Source organism: Hippopotamus amphibius, chromosome 11 (genome assembly GCF_030028045.1).
Source record: "Hippopotamus amphibius kiboko isolate mHipAmp2 chromosome 11, mHipAmp2.hap2, whole genome shotgun sequence".
Taxonomy (NCBI): Eukaryota; Metazoa; Chordata; class Mammalia; order Artiodactyla; family Hippopotamidae; genus Hippopotamus; species Hippopotamus amphibius.
Window position 1 is genome coordinate 15,307,360 of NC_080196.1, and position 17,933 is coordinate 15,325,292.

Genomic DNA, 17,933 nt, shown 5'->3' on the forward strand with positions numbered 1-17,933 from the left:
ATAGACACTGGTAAAAAATCTCTTTTATTGACCATTTGTGATTTAAAACATCTTGTCAATTTCAGGTTACTTCGTACCTCTCCATTTATATTTCTGATATTATCCAAGAAGATGGATTTTTATCAGTGAGGCACTGTGCATTTATGGTGATAGGAAAAAAATAATGCTGCTGATTAATAATGCTCTATGAGTGGAAAAAAAAAAGACATACCCTCCAAGAACTGGATAAAGTATGGTCACTCCGCAATTAGGGATCTAAATCACATCCTACCTACAGGAGCAGACACATTTTCATTGTATCCTTTCCCTAACTAAAGTGCCCTTTCTCATTCAAACAGTCTACAGTTTTGTGTGTAAAGTCAGAGATTTCTTAATACAAGGAGATCCAAAAATGCCACAGAACTAACACCACCTAAGAAAGTTTATCATGACTGTGCTGCTGAAAGTGGAGTGGACAAGAACTGATTTCCATCCTCCCCTGCTGTCAAACTCCAAATCCACCCCATTTCAAAAGCACATGCCTGTTTTCCCTTTATTTGCTCTTTATTTTTTCCTTTCGATAACTTTCCACAATTCCAATTATACTAAAAATGACAAAACAATCATTCACGAGTTTACGGTTCTATGGACAAAACCACTGGAGGAGGAGCTGTAACGGGAGCAGGGAGAAATGTGGAGAGCGGAGGTACTCCAACCCTGCATGACCAGGAGCCCAGGACAGCTGTCAGCTCATCAAAGGGTGTGAATCATATAACAATGGGTATTCGTTTCCTAGAGCTGCCATAACAGATGATCACAAATTGGGTGGCTTAAATCCAGAAACTTAACATCTCACAGTTCTGGAAGTCAGAAAGTCCAAAATCAACGTGTTGGCAGAGCTGCTTTTTTCTGGAAGCTCTGGGGGAGAATCTGTTCCGTGATTCTTCCTAGCTTCTGGTGGCTGACGGCAATCCCTGGACCTCCTTGTCACTCTTACCTCTGCCTCCATCTTCATGTGGCCACCTTCCCTCTATATGTCTCTGTGTGTCTCTCTCTCGTGGCCTTCTTATAAGGACACCCGTCATAATGAACTTAGGGCCCACCCAAATCTAGTATGCCCTCACTTTAACTACTTACATCTGCAAAGGTCCTCTCTCCAAACAAGGACATATTCTGAGGCTCCAGGTGGACACGAATGTGGGGAACACTCTTCAAGCCAGTACACAGTGACACGCTCACATCTGACCTCCCTATACAAACCTGAAGTGGGTAACTGTACGTTCATTCTGCAGTCTTTCCTCACCCCTGTCTCCTATAACTGTGCCTGCCCCAGGTTCTCAGTCAGGTCTGCTGAATGATGAATGAATGAACCCAAGTGCAGGACCCAAGCCCTTCCTTGGAGTGTAGATCCGATCAATGACGGCTACTCTCTTACAGAAACCCCATCCACTATCTCTAGAGTCATTTCCCCTGACACAGATTGAGAAGGAAAAAGGAAGTAAAGATGTTTGCAAAGCAATCTGAGTGCAGAATTTTTGCTTTCTATTATCCTTCCCCACCTCCTTTCGGCTTTCTCAGCCACACTGCATTTAATTCAACCACTCTTACTTTTAATATGCTAAACTTGCTTTGGTGACTTTCCAAAGGACCCTACCTAGATTTAGAGAAACCACTCTCTCTCCTTTCACATCCATATGTAATCAGCTTCTTTATAATACATACAACCTGGAATAAACCAGTTTGGGATAAACACATGACACTAGCTAAGCGTACAAATCAGTGGATGAGAGCAGAAGTGCCCACGCCCATCACCTATAAACACTCCGTGCACTGGGGTCTCCGCGAGTATGATTCATGGGTGATGGACAGCACCAGCCAGTGAAAGTGGACGAGAGGCCTCCAGCAACGCAAGGTCCAAACGCAGTGACTCACCAGGCCGGCGGGGGGCGGGGGGCAGGGGTGGAGGCAGCCCTCAGGGAAACCTTTGTGAAACAGTGATCTTTGAGCTGATTTATAAAAAATGAAGTGAGAGATTTCCAAGCGGGTAAGGATGGAAAAAGGGCCTCTAATCAGGGGAATGAGCAAGGCGGAGGTGCAGAGACGCCAGCTAACGGGGGGCACGCACAGACCCTCAACGTTTCTGCACTGCTGCCACGTGCAGCTCACACGGGGAGCAGGCGATGCAGCAGATGAAGCAGGTCCAAGTCACCATCGGCTTGGATAGTTTAGCACCTCCTGGTGGGTAGAGAGAGCACAGACTGGAGAAGAGGTGCGGAATGGAAGGAAGGATGGCCCATTAGGAAAGGTGCAGACATGCGGTGGTGCAGGGTGGTGGCACTGGGCATGAGGGGCAGTGGGCAGATTCCAGTGACTGTCAGGCTGGTGACATAAGAATGTGGGTGGTAAGGGAAAGGGAGGTGGCTTTCTGGGACCTCCACAAGCACCTCACATTTCTGTGCTCCTGCAGAGCTATTCCCTTTGCCTGAAGTACCTTTCCTCCCGCTAAAATGCACCGTGGCTCTGGCACTTGGCACTGTGTGTAGCATGTTACAGACTAAAAAGTGGTTGTAGAAATGAATAAATGAATACATGTCTGTGCCCTAAAAAGAAAGATGATATAGATGAGAAATAGGTTATAATCTACTTTAAGCTAAAGTTTTTCAAAGTTTTTTGTTCAATATCCCAGCCAAAAATGGCTGAAGGGGGTGTTTAATGGAGGCTCCTGGAAGCATTAAAAAAAGGACTGACAAATACTAGAGTATTTAACTCGTTCCTTTAGTGGACACCTATGCAGTGCCAGGAACTCTTCTAAGTATGGGGGTTTGGGGGAGACACAGTTCTGGGGTTAAACCAAAAAAATGAAGTTTGTTGATTAAGTTATAAAATTTTACTATTTCATAACTTAATCATACCATTTTAAAATTACCTTTAAAGCTATAACTTCACAACTATACTGTTATCTTTGTTGCTCCCGTATTTTCCATATTTTGCTAGCAATACACATCGTTAAAAAACAGAAAGAAGTTTGTAAACTTGTTTCATAAAAATTGAAAAATGGTGGTCCACAATCTGGGAGGAAAGGAATAAAGAAAGGAGGCAACTCAAAGAGAAAAAGGGAAAATCCAAAGGACCGAGGGAAAGATGAACTGGTGCCGGAAAAGCCAGTCTGAGACCAAACCACAGTCATGGAGATTCCAACGCAACAGTTTTCATGTCCCAAACAACACTTTGCCTTCCAAAGCCTCTTCACAGTGGGACACTTTAGTTGTACAACTTGCAAAGTTCATACAAATAAGCAGTGAGTTGTAGCTCTTTACTTCATTGTCTACTCTCTACCAACTCATCCAATGAAAGGCAATTCAACCTGAGAGGAGAACCTGGGCTCTCCCTGACCTCAGGCTGCCTGCCGAGAGCAGAACCAAACTCCTAAGGAAGTAACGTGGGTAACACACAATGTTGCACGAGGAGCAGCTCTGCTTTAGGGCCCACTCCTCAAGATCCACACACAGTTGTTCCTGAACAGACACCCACAGAGCACAGAATTTTCACAGATCCACCGTCATCTTCACCCGGTGACCAATCAGGAGAGGGGAGGCCCCCAGGTTAAGGCCATGGTGACAGACAAAATTTTTACAAGAAGTATGGAGACCCCTGCTGTGCCAGGCATTGCCCTTCTCGTTGCTAGAAGTCTGGGGGATCTGGGCAGGGAGCCAGGGCAGCCAGGGGGCACTCAAGGGCCTCAGGGTAGCATCTATTATTCATCAGCTAGTATGGAAGAATTTTGTATTATTAACCAGGAAGAGAGAAACACCAACTCTGTGTTAAAGGCTTTAGAACAGGCGTTGGCAGACTTTTTCTGTAAAGAGCAAGATAGTAAATATTTGGGCTTTTGCGGGTCATATGGTTTCTGTCATAACTCCTCAGCTCTACCACTGCAGTGCATAAGCAGCCAGAGACAACACGTAAATGAGTAAGTGCCTGGGAATGTCCCAGTGTAACTACAAAAATGGGTGGCAGGACAGATATGGCCCATGGACCGCAGTTTGTGACCCCGGCCTTACAACACAGCAGAGCTCACCGTCTTACGGGGCAATCAAATCTTCAACCTCAACCTCATTAGCACAGTCTTACCAATGGATTTAAGCAGCCACCGATGATTCTTACGTGCATGCTTGGTCTTTACAGACTCCAAGGGACTCAGTCAAAGTCAGCAGTCCAACCGCCCCCACACAAATTAAGATACTCACCCAGAAAAATCTGTAGTGAGAATTCCATAGTGGAAGATGTATATTCGGCTGATGTGGCATATTGTAAGGTAGCCCATTGCTACAAAAAAGGAGTATCTGGAACCAAAAACACAGAGGATGAGATTATTGGGCATGACAATAACAGACTCAGTCTATTTTCTCTTCGTCCTCTCCCTCACTCCCCACACTCAATTAGTCACAACTCTGGTCTATCTCCATCCCAGCCATCCCCTCTCCTCACTTTCACATCCACTGCTCTGAGCCCTTCATCTTTTCTCACCTGGACGACTTCAGTCATTCTCAACTCAGGCAGCATAATGGAATCACCTGGGGAGCACCTGGTCCCACCCCCAGCTATTCTGATTTCATTGATAAAAGGTGCACCTGGCAGGTGTGATTCCAACATGCAGACCAAGCTGGGAACCGCTGGCCGGTAAGGTCCTGCACCCAGATTCTCCTCTTCACAAACCATCCTGTTTATACAACGATCTTCCTAAAATACAAACCATCATCATAATGCCAACCACTCCCTTCCTGAAACACGTTGTTCTCTTGGCTTCCATTCTCCTTGTTTCCCTCCCAGCTGTCTGGTCAATTCTTCCAAGGCTCTTGCTCAGTTCATCTTCCTCCATCTACTGCTTAGGCGTTAGCGTTCCCAGTGCTCTGCTCAGGACCCTCCCTGCTGATGCCTGAGGCTTCAATTACCACCTACTCATGGTCACTCCCTGACTCCTTCAGAGACTGGCCCTGACCATCCTATAATATAAACCTGCAATGCACACGTGCACACACACACCGCATTCAGAACAAGCATCAACTTGTACATATAAAGATATATGATAATCTGATTCACTACTGTCTCCCTTACAAGCCTGAAAGCTCCGTGAAAGCAGGATGGTCCTCTGAGTTTCATGCACCTATTCCGGCACCTACTATGTGCTGAATGAACAAACAACTAAATAAGTGTTACTGGTCTTAAAGGTCTCCCATGGATCCCACTATCTAATCACATCAAAACTCCTGAATACAGCATCCAAGGTGCTTTGCATGCTAAGCTCTACCTTTCCTTTCTGGACTCATCTCCAGCCATGCTCCAAGTCTACCCTGTGTTAAACCACACTGGACTGCTCCCTTTCCACAATTACATCCTGCATTTTCAAGCCAGGTATCTTTTTCCTTCCTCTGCCTGCAACTCTTTGCTCCCTCCTATGGTCTATCTGGAAACTAATTATCAGATAATGTTCAGCTCTGATGTCACCTGGCATAGTCTTGCTCTATCCATCCCACCCCTACTCCCAAAACAATTCACTGCTCTACTGCCTGCACTTCTCTAGCACTACATGCTAACATATAATTATAATGTTAAAAGTATATGTATGTATCTGTTTCCCCAACTCATTGTGACCTTGAGCACCCCAACCCTTGGCCACAGGAGGGGTTCACTTAACTGTTAGTTGAAATGAACTGTACTGAGAACATTAAACATCTTTAAATGTTCAGGAGCCCCTTAGAAACAGACATAAATTCACAAAGGATGACTTTGAAACAAGTGTAATAAAACAGGAAGATATACATTCTGACATCAAAGGATACTGAAATTCAGAAATTCGCATTAAAATAACTCATGAAGAATAGCTCAACCTCAGGAATAGTAAAGTAGGGATAATAAAAATTCACCTGGTAGCAAGGGAAAGCCAGACATCGAGCCAGACACAGTAAAGTCTGTAAACTCTAAAGCACTCCATGACTTTAGCTCTCTTTACCATTATTTGCAAGCAAAGATATTACTACACAGAAATGATTTTTCCCTACCCTGGGTTCAGCCTCAACCCTTTCCAAACCAAGAAGATGGTGCACAAAGCAAAGGACTAAGAAAAAACAACTCCCTAGAGAGCTGAAGCAGTAGCATGGGGTTAGGCCTTTTCCCTCCAGCATCTGTGCCCTTTCTCAAGCCAGTTCACAAAGGTTAAGGCAGAAGCACAAAGCAGATTCAAGATAGATTTTTCCAGAATTCTTTTGAATCAAAAGAAGCTACACCCATACCTTCCCAAGATTCCCCCACCCAGAAAGAAAAGCAAATTCAATTGTTATAATAAGACTCACCTATCAAGGGTGGAGCCAAGTACTGAGTTCCCAAACAACAGGGCAATATATGCCCTGGACAAGCCTGAATCATCTAAGGAATCCAGGAGAGGTAAACAGAGCATGTATTCTGGACACAAACCAACATGAGTTCAAATTCCAGCACTGGCAAAACTAATCTGCAGTGTGAGAAGTCAAAGTAGTAGTTATTTTAGGAAGGAAGGATGCGGTGGAGAGTGGAACATTCATGATGGTAACATGATCCTTACTGATTTATGTGGTGGTTCCAGGGGTATATTCACTTTGTGAAAATTCATTGAGCTGTACACCAATTTACGTCTGTGAGCTTTCTTTTTTTTTCCATGTCAGAAAAAAAAAATCTATATCCTATAGAGTTGTCCTGGAAAGAATATATTTGCAATAATGATGGGAGGGCTTCCCTGGTGGAGCAGTGGTTACGAATCCACCTACCAATGCAGGGGGCACAGGTTCGAGCCCTGGTCCGGGAAGATTCCACATGCCACGGAGCAACTAAGCCCATGAGCCACAACTACTGAGCCCGCGAGCCACAACTACTGAAGCCCATGTACCTAGAGCCCGTGCTCCACAATAAGAGAAGCCACCACAGTTAGAAACCCACGCACAACAACAAAGAGTAGCCCCCGCTAACCACAACTAGAGTAAGCTCGTGTGCAGCAACAAAGACCCAACACGGCCAATAATAAATAAAATGTCTTTAAAACAATAATGATGGGAAATATTAAATGTAAGAATATATTAAGTGATATACTAAATAAGAGTTTATAGATCAAAATAATGAAACACAATATATTTAAGAGTGCTCAGCCTAGCACTTGGCACCAAGCAAGTATCCCAAAATTGGTAACTGCATCACCCAGTTCCCTGGGATGGAGGCTTTCCATTCCAGGAGATACTATATTCTGTTCTAGTTGGTTCATATAAGGTAAGTGAATACCTGTGATTTCTGCCCAACAGAGTGGCTTGGGAAGGAAACAGAAGTGGTACCCCAGGAACTCTCTAGATAAATCCTGAATAACCACAATCAGTCGTGAAGTGGGCTAGTTCCACATGACAGCAAGTGCTAAGCTTCCCCTCCTATTCCCAGATGTGCACAGGACAGAGCTCATAACTCGGTGAAAGGAGGAGGAAAACAATTCACGAAGAACCCAGAAATCCTGGCCTTGAAGAGAACTTAAGCTCAAACCACCATAAACCCTACACTTCATAGGCGGGAAACCTGACACGGAAAGAAGCCGCCTGGCTTTTCCAAACTCTCATGGCTGGAAAGAGCCAGCTGGAAAGAGCCAGGTTTCCTGACTCCCTCCTCGCGGCAATAGGAAACAACATCCATCCATCGGGAAATGTGAGCCACTCCCTGCTTCTGCAGTACTGGCAACCACACAAGCAAAGAAAGAGGGGAAGAACTTGTTCTGGCATTTTTTCTTTTCGGTCTTATGACACGGCCCTCTGCGACCACAACGTTATTGTGGGGAAACAGTCAGAGCCTGTCTGTAAAGGGCTCTGCCAAAGCTGGAGGATTCCACTCCCAGCCGGAGACCAGCACAGCGAACCTGCAAATGCAGCTCCAGCCCTCAGCAAAATGGACCGCACCTCACCAGCATCACACAAGTGTGGGGAAACCTGACAAAGTACAATTGGTAAGGTAGTTGGAAACGTGCTCTAGAGATGTGACATCTTTTTTTTTAAGCTTTTTATTGGAATATAATTGCTTTACACGTTTGTGTCAGTTTTTTCTGTACAACAAAATGAATCAGCTGTATACATATATCCCCATATCCCCTCCCTCTGGCGACTCCTTCCCACTTTCCCTATCCCAGCCCTCTAAGTCATCGCTCATCATCGAGTTGATCTCCCTGTGTTATGCAGCAGCTTCCCACTAGCTATCTATTTCACATTTGGTAGTGTATATATGTCAATGCTACTCTCTCATTTCATCCCAACTTCCCCCTCACCCCCCCACCCTATGTCCTCAAGTCCATTCTCTACATCTGCATCTTCATTCTTGCCCTGTCACTGGGTTCATCAGTACTATTTTTTTAGATTCCATATATATGAGTTAGCATACAGCATTTGTTTTTCTCTTTCTGGCTTCCTTTGCTCTGCATGACAGACTCTAGGTCCATCCACATCACTACAAATCACTCAATTTCATTCCTTTTCATGGCTGAGTAATATTCCATTGTATATATGTGCCACATCTTCTTTATCCATTCATCTGTTGATGGGCATTTAGGTTGCTTCCATGTCCTGGCTATTGTGTGGCGACATTTTTATTAATCATTTAATTGCTTCCAACATCAAGTGTAGAAAGAGCCAGGCATTTTTACCTCCCACTGAGAAAAGCATTTTGTCATAACATGAAGAATCCCCAAAACTCATTCTTACCAAATTACAGAAATACAGATTTCCTATTTCTCTCCTGAAGGGATGGCTCTACTGCCTTCAAGGAGGGCACTTAGAAGAGAGATGATTAGAATTCAAATTTCCAGAGCTCATTTGAATACAAAGTTGAATGACTCTTCAAGTTAAAAGCAGGCAAAAATATTTTCCCTTGCAAACCAGAAATTTATTGGAAGTAATTACAAGATTATACATTAAAAATTAAATTCCAATGCTTTGTAAAACAATTGTGCTAATATTCTTATCAATCAAAGAGCTCTCTGAGGCTGAAATAAGGCATCTGCTTTTTCAGAGAAGCCATCAGAAAGGAAGCCATAGAAAGGTGAAAGTCTTTTCAAGTATATTCAGCCATTCATTCCATAAACATTTATTGAGCCTTTACTTGTGCCAGGTATTGTTCTAGGCTCTGAAGCTACAACAGTGAACAAGAGAGAAAAGTCTTTGTTTTCACAAAGAGCTTCCATTCCAGCCTGAGAGGCTGAATTAATTCTGAGGGACCATGGGAAACAGAGACCATGCAAAACAGCTACTCCAGGTATTTCCCTGGATTGTTCAAGCATGTAGCCTCCAAGCGAGAATTAAATTACTTCTGCACTTTGAAGTCAAAATATCATAGTTAGAACATTCCTTCCTTTTTTAACACTTATTGGACATATTTAAAGTATACAAAGTTTCGACATATTTCATACTCAGAAAACCTCAGCCACGTTCAAGATAACGGACATACCCATCACCCCCCAGGCTGCTTCACACCTGCGTGATTCCTTCCACATCTCCCTGAGCCACCCCACCCGCCGGTGACCTCTGATCTGATTTCTGTCACTACAGATTAGTTTGCATTTTGGAGAACAGAATTCGTGGGGCCTCCTTCATTCCACATATTGATTTTGAGACTCGTCCATGGCACTGTGTGTAGCAATCATTCATTCTTTCTTATTGCTGAGTAGTATTCCATTGTGTGATCATCCGGGTTGCTTCCAGGTTGGTGCTATCACAAATGAGGCTGCCTCATTCTGACAAACTCTCTTTCACCTGAGTCCCAATTCACATCACACTTTTTTCTTAAAGCTTTCTCTGAAGACTCCCAGCACTTAAGGTTTCCCATCCCTCCCTTCTGGTATCCCAGAGAACTTAGGACATGCCATGTGTCGTTGCAATTGGGGAAGGCATCCCTTCATCCTGGAAATAGATTTCAAAGATCATGAAAAGCTTCACCTTGCATTGTTCATTCCCAGGGTCTTACCTGTGAATACTGGATGCGCTTGCAGTGACCATGATTCCATAGCACATTAACACCAGCACAAAAAGATGCACAGAATACCTGTAGGGCACCATGGGGAAGAAGGGGAAACACTGAATTTACTTCATATGAACATACCTCATGGCCACCCATACTGCACCTCCACCTCCACTCCCACCAAAAAGCAAGTGATCGGTTACCTCATGTTTTTGCAAGAGAAAATAAATCAAGTATTTTCATTCTATGTAATTAAGATACTGTAGGACACTAGGAAGTCAAGACATAGTCTGCCCAACTTCAGTGAAGAGAGTTCTTTCTTTCTAATTTTAAAGTATCAAAACCAAAACTCAGCTGCCCCAGATACCAACACTTTGACCTGGTGGTGATTCAACATACTCATCATCCCTTCTCAAATTTTTGTCGAAGGAGGAAGAGCCATAATCTACTACCCTGAACAAATTCCCTCAAGGGGTACTTCTAGAAATGTTCATCCCTAAAACTTCTTCCCAAAGAAGTATCCCTCCCAGGGATTTTCTCAGCTTATCTAGTAGAGAAATGTCTTAGAATACAGGCTTCCTCTGTTAAAGAATGAAACATTCCCTAAGACCAGCACTGAAACTATTGTTCTACTCTAAGTGCAGGATTAATGCCAGTATCTCTAGCAGTGATGCAAGAAAAACACCAACATCTATAACAGTTCAGAAAGCTTCCTTGTTGGGAAAATTAAACCTCAGAACATTCCATTTACATGACCCAGGGTGAGATCAGCAGAAGTCTGATTTTAAGAAAAATTCACCAAATTGACTTCTAATAGAGTCAGTTTATTGGTTCCAGTTTCTTACAGTAAATGGAGATTTCTATGACAAGAATATCACCATAAAACACCCAAATGATAAATATGAGACTTCAGGAGGCTCATACTCACCAGCCAAAACAAAAGATGACAAAATAGACGCCAAAAATGGTGGCGAACGCGTGCCGGACATCAGGACTGGTTTTACCAGGACTCAGGTAGATGCGGAACCAGAAAGCAGCAAACAAAGCAAAGAGCTGGCATGCCACAAAATTCACCTATGTGAGGGGGGGGAAAAAAGGGAGAATCAAGACCTTTACTGTTTGGCCTGTGTGTGAATTTTCCCTACTTTTTTCAGGTTTCCACATCAAGGTACATCTCAGACTTGGATTTGGATGTTTTTCTCAGTAGAGCATTCGTTTGCAGGAGGTGTGAAAAACTGAAAAGATAACCATACCCTCGTCTAGTATAAGAAGTCAGGAACCTCGTCTCTAATCCTTTGAGACTAGCCAAGGTTGCTTTCCCACTGACAAACCGGAGATTTTTTTTTGGAAAGGGCCTTAGTGGACCGTGAGGTCACTTTGCAGATGTCTTCCCCTCCCCCACCCCACCATTCCCTAAGATAAAGAACGTGTTCTTCCCGAGATGTGGATGAAATCAAACCCATGAGGCCTCCCTCATTGTTACCTAAGAAATCAAATGCTTCCCCAAAACAATCATCAGCTTTTTTTGACTCGTTTTTCTCATTTTAAATTAACAGCAAATAAGCAAGAGCATTGCTCAAATCCAAGCTGTAACACTGAAGACCCCCCCAGAAAAGGAAATATCCCTGCATTAAACTTTTAACAACAAAACTATCCAGTTATGCAAAATAGGTGCCACATTTCCTTCAAAAAATCCCAGTGCTCTGTCAAAAACACTTTACCTAAAAGAAACTATAAAATAATTCCCTGACATCCTTAGGAAAGATCAGCTGATTTAACACAAAACCGAAACACAATAAGTGGTTAAACCATTAATTAACCCTGGAAGAGCAGTTTAGACTTTTCAGAATTCTCAGAATGAAAACTTCGGTATCAATTTGCTTTTAGAATGGATCGAGGGCTTCCCTGGTGGCTCAGTGGTTAAGAATCCGCCTGCCAATCCAGAGGACACGGGTTCAAGCCCTGGTCCAGGAAGATCCCAAATGCCACGAAGCAACTAAGCCCGTTTGCCAGAACTACTGAGCCTGAGTGCCACAACTACTGAAGTCCATGTGCCTAGAGCCTGTACTCCACAACTTGAGAAGCCACTGCAAGGAGAAGTCTGAGCACCGCAACAAAGAGTAGCCCCCGCTCACTGCAACTAGAGAAAGCCTGCATGCAGCAATGAAGACCCAATGCAGCCAATAAATTAATTAATTTTAAAAAAAAGGGATCAAGGCTATAAGTATCTGAATAAAACCTCAACTTCGGCCTCAACAGTTTTTCACACTACAAAAAACTGGCTGTTAGTGAAATTCTTCAGGGTTACGCTCCAAGGTAGGGCTAGGGAGGTAGCCGATGTCAGCTTCACCCCAGCTCATTTGTTTTCCCAATAAAAAAACAAGAATACTTATAATATTCCTTATTATAGAAAATAATAATTTTGCTTATCATAGAAAATGATGCTTTCAGAGAATTTTTTTATTTTGTTGTTAAAAATTGACTGTGCTGAGTTTCCCCTCTATGTGAAGATCATTCTTCACCAGTCTTTCTAAAAACTTATTCCAGCTACTGCCCCACCCTCACTCTCTACCTTGAAAGATAGAAGGGAGGTGAAGTGGGATCCCTTCTTGTGTGATATGGTCACATCTCTTTTATTTATTTATTTATTTGTTTCTTTGTTTTTATTGGCTGTGTTGGGTCTTCGTTACTGTGTGCGGGCTTTCTCTAGTTGTGGCAATCGGGGGCTACTCTTTTGTGGTATGCAGGCTTCTCATTGTGGTGGCTTCTCTTGTTGCAGAGCACAGGCTCTAGGTGCACAGGCTTCAGTAGCTGCAGTATGTGGGCTCATTAGTTGTGGCTCGTAGGCTCTGGAGCACAGGCTCAGTAGTTGTGGCGTGCGGGCTTAGTTGCTCCAGGATCTTTCTGGACCAGGGCTCGAACCTGTGTCCCCTGCATTGGCAGGTGGATTCTTAACCACTGTGCTACCAGGGAAGCCCAATATCTCTTTATAGCCTAAATGTACAACCAACAACACACACACAGATAGAAAAATAACTGTCTTAGCAAGGTTCCAAATGTAAAGGAATTGGCGACTAAAAAGTCAAAGTTATAATCATTTGTAGACGATCAATCACATATTCTTTCATTCTCTCAGCCTGGAGACCAGCCCACAGTGACAGCAAAACATAGTTACTCAGAGGAGCAAACAAGGGAAAGTTTGCTCCATTCTTTTTGGCTGGCCAGTAATTAGTGTGCATCCATGTACATGAAGAATGGTTCCGGGGCTAGAGCAGCAGTTCTCAAAAGTATGGTCCCCAGACCAGCAGCAGCAGCATCACCTGGAAACTTGTTAGAAATGCACACTCTCAGGCCCCACCCCAGACCTACTGAATTAGACATTCCCAGAGTGGGCCCAACAATCTGTGTTTTATCAGGCCTCTCAAGTGACTGTGAGGCACACTCAAGTTTGAGAGCCAATAGGACCGAGGAGAAAGAAGGCATGACCCCTGCCCTCAGGAGTTTATGATCTAACTGGCAAGAGAACACAAATAACCTACAAGTAATTGTAAAGTAACGTTAACATTGTGTGCCTTTAGATCCAAAGTATATGACAAGAAGTTCATGGTGAAGGATGAATGAGACTCAGGTGGACAATCAGAAAACTGTTGAAATAGGTGAAAATTGAGGGATATTACGAACGTTAAAAAACAATGCCTGGGACTTCCCTGGTGGCGCAGTGGTTAGGAATCCACCTGCCAATGCAGGGGACACTGGTTTGATCCCTGGTCCACGAAGATCCCACATGCCTCAGAGCAACTAAGCCACAACTACTGAGCCTGTGCTCTAGAACTCACAAGCCACAACTACTGAAGCTCACGTGCCTAGAGCCCATGCTCCTCAACAAGAGAAGCCACCACAATGAGAAGCCTGAGTACTACAATGAAGAGTAGCCCCCACTCACCACAACTAGAGAAAGCCTGCACACAGCAACAAAGACCCAATGCAGCCAATAAATAAATTAAATAAATAAATAATGCCTGGGTCCTATCCTCAACCATTCTGATTTAATTGGCCTGGCATCAGGACTTCTCAAAGCATTCAGCTGATTCTCATATGCAGGCAGGATGGAGACCTCCTAGATTAGAATTATAAAGAGAGAGACCTACACGGGCACCCACTAAGAGCTGAGCTTTCTCAGAATGAAAAACACGAGTACAGGACAGGGAGGTTGGACCGTGCAAGCTTGGGGCAAGGATGAAGTGGAAGAGACTTAAGAGTGATCAAGGCCTGACGGCCACCACCCAGGCAACCTAGGCCTCCTCAGGTCTCCTGAGCTGGGCTGGTCATCTTCAAGACCCCCTTCAAATTTGTCTCCAAGAGAGGGCCTCACTGCAGGAAAGCCACATCTAATCTTGTCACCCCAGTAATTGAAAAGCAGAAAGAGAAGACTCACTTGGCCATTGAAGAAATGTGCCATTATTTAGTCACCAAATATCATGTGTAACCAACTGAATACCCTAGTTCTGAAACTAAAAAGTCAACTGGTCAGCCTTAGGTGATTCATGGATTAATTCCACAAACATTTACTGGTTGACTCTATATGTCAGATACTGGGGACAGTGAACAAGACATTGTCACTACCCTCAAGTCAAGAAGAGAAGACTTACATGCTCTGGGTTTCAATTCCCTTTTTTAAACTGGTCTTTAATGCCTCTTCCAGCTCTAATGGTCTCCGATTCCATATCTAACCAGAATCTTTTCCCTTAACTGTTAATGCTCAAATGCAACACTTTGGTTTGGATCAAAAGCTTTCCCTCACACACAAACACAAGCCACCCACCCCCCAAGCCACCCACCCCCCCTTCCCAGCAGTAAGTCACAGATGGCTAGTTGAGGGTTCTGGGGCAAACTGTTACAAGGCAAAAGTGGAAACACACAATAGCAGCACTTAGTTCTAGCAGGAAGGTTCTAGCAGAATTGCTTTTCAATTACAAGAGGTACATCTTAAAAGGTACAGGCTGAACCACAATTAGACACCACTTCACACCCATTAGGATGCTAATTATTCTAAAAACAAAATAAGCATTGGCAAGGATGTGGAGAAATTAGAATCCTTGTGTACTGCTGGTGGGAATGTAAAATGGTGCACCTGCCATGGAAAACAGTGGTTCTTCAAAAAATTAAAAATATAATTACATACAATCCAGCAATCCCACTTCTGGGTATATACCCAAAGGAACTGAAAGCAGGGTCTTGAAGAGATATTTGCACACCATGTTTATAGCAGCATTATTCACAATAGCCAAAAGGTGGAAACAACCTAAATGCCTATTAACAGAGGAATGGATAAATACAATGTGGTATATATACATACAATGGAATATTATTCAGCCTTAAAATCAGGGAAATTCTGACACATGCTACAACATGGATGAACCTTGAAGATATTATGCTAAGTGAAATAATCCAGACACAGAAGGGCAAATGTCTGATTCCGCTTATACAAGGTACCTAGAATAGTAAAATTCATCAATACTCAAAGGAGAACGCTGGTTGCCAGGGACTGAGGGGTGGAAAGAATAGGGTTATTACTGAATAGGCATAAAATTTCAGTTTTGCAAGATGAAGAGAGTCCTGGAGATGGATGGTGGTGATGGTTGCACAACAAGGTGAATGTACTCAAGGGCACTGAATTGCACTATGTGCTTTAAAATGGTTCAAACTGAAAATTTTATATTATGTATACTTTACTACAGTTTAAAAAAAATACAGGCTGGAGCATGATACCAATCTCTCTGTGTTTCCGAGTTCACATCAATACTGGTAGCTGGTAGGAACCATGACCACCTCTGCAGCCAAGCATGGCTAGCTGCCATGACCACAGTTCATATAAGAACATAATTAGATCTTTGTTCCTTTCCTCTCTAAAGGGCTAACAAAATTGGAGACATCATGTTTTAGAAATATATCCCAAAACGGGTTTGATTTAATGTATAGGATCTACTTCCAAATAATCTTGGAGGGATAGGGAGTGTGGGGTGAGTATAAATCAGTGGTCCCCAACTCAGGATGACCTGCTCCCCAGGGGACACCTTTGGTTGTCATCACCAGAAGAGGGGGGGAGGGGGGAGTGGTGCTACTGGCATCTAGTGTGCAGAGGCCAGGGATACTGCTAAACATCCTACAAGGCACAGGACAGCCTCCCACACAAAGAATTTTCCAGTCCAAAATGTCAGTAATGCCAAGGTTAAGAACTGCTGCTATAGATGAAACAAGATTGGCCACGAGTTTAAAACTGTTGAGGCTGAGTGCTGGGCACATGAAAAGTTCACTCTACTGATCTCTCCACTTTCACATATGTTTGACCTTTTCCATTATAATAAACAGGTTTTCAAAATTACACAACTCTGGAAAGCTAACCACTGGCCTGAGATGATACAGATTTTAAACTCTAGTGATGCCAAGTAGTTGAAATGGAGGTCTCTTTATCCACATCAGAGAAACAGCTTAGTGAGGAAATATATATACAAGTATAGAAACAAACCAAAAGAATAAAGGGATGATGGCTTCCTAAATAGGAAAAGAACCACCTTTTATGAAATGATCAAACTCCTGAAAAAAGAGAACAAAATTATAACAAATACAAGAGAAAAAGATTTCCTTTCAATCGTAATCAAATGAAGTACCTGTGACCTCCCAGTCCATGACCAGCAACAGAACCAGTTGTTACCAGCAGAGCCAGACCACTGGGCTGCAAGACCCAGCTTCACCACGTACTGGTTGAAGAGTTACAAAGGTCACTTCATCTTGGCTCCTAGTCCATGTGATAGAGGTAGTAATAGTAGTACTACTTCTCAGGTTGTTTCGAGGACTGAAGAAGTTAATGCAGAAGATCACTGGGAATAGTCCTGGCACTGACAAACACTTGCTATTCATATTATTCTAGGACTTCCTAGGTGGCGCAGTGGTTGAGAATACACCTGCCAATGCAGGGGACACGGGTTTGAGCCCTGCCCCAGGAAGATCCCACATGCTGCGGAGCAACTAAGCTCGTGCGCCACAACTATTGAGCCTGTGCTTTAGAGCCCGTGAGCCACAACTATTGAGCCCATGTGCTGCAACTACTGAAGCCCACACGCCTAGAACCTGTGCTCCGCAACAAGAGAAGCCACGGCAATGAGGAGCCTGAGCACCACAACGAAGAGTAGTCCCCACTCACCACAACTAAAGAAAGCCCGTACAAAGCAAAAAAGACCCAATACAGCCAATAAAATAAATTTTTAAAAATTAAAAAAATTAAAAATAAAATATTATTCTATATCCAGTAAGTTAACACACAAATTGTTCATACAGTAAACTCAATATGCGGTCACCACTGTTGGGCTGTTAAGAATTGGCTTCCCCAGTCTCCTCCCTGCTGCTCTTGGACTGATTCCCCCTCCCATCCATCATTTAGGCAGCTGCCTGAGTCTTCCATGTGCCCTTTCTTCCACAGGGAGAGGCAATGCACCCTAGGACGAAAGAATCAATCCCTGCGCTTTCCAGTTCCTGAGTAGAGTTTTCTAAACCTAAAGCAGAGATAAATCTGAAAGTCAAAGCAGTCTCCAGAAATTTAGGAAAGATTTCTTTTTCCTTTTCAATTCTGAAAGCTTATCTTCATAGATCAGGAACAAAACTGAAAAATTTAAAGCATGGAGTTTCTACCATAATCCCAGAGGGAAGAAAAGCTCTTAATGATGTAAGAGCTATTTTACGGCACAAAAGTTGATAAAGAGTTTGGCCAGTGAACTGAAGGGATTCTGTGGGACAGGACTAGTACTTAGATATGGGTACTAAAGGGTAGGAGCAAAAATGTTCAGACCACCGAAATGGATGAGATCCCTAGAGAAGTCTGGAGGAAGGATGCAGATACCACAGAAGAAGAGATGGTTGCCTGGCTTCTCAGAAGGCAGCCTGGGGAGATG

At 43.4% G+C, this 17,933-nt stretch overlaps 1 protein-coding gene across 2 annotated transcripts in view; it reads right to left on the reverse strand.

The window, feature by feature from the left end:
- MBOAT1 (membrane bound O-acyltransferase domain containing 1) overlaps positions 1–17,933 on the reverse strand; it is a 111,063-nt gene that overhangs the window by 41,890 nt on the left and 51,240 nt on the right. For both annotated transcript variants that reach the window (XM_057700412.1, XM_057700413.1), the window contains exons 2-4: positions 10,916–11,061; positions 9,994–10,071; positions 4,227–4,322 (exon numbers count right to left, since the gene is read on the reverse strand). In XM_057700412.1, the coding sequence (XP_057556395.1) occupies positions 4,227–4,322; positions 9,994–10,071; positions 10,916–11,061 (320 nt within the window). The remainder of the gene's footprint in view (positions 1–4,226; positions 4,323–9,993; positions 10,072–10,915; positions 11,062–17,933) is intronic.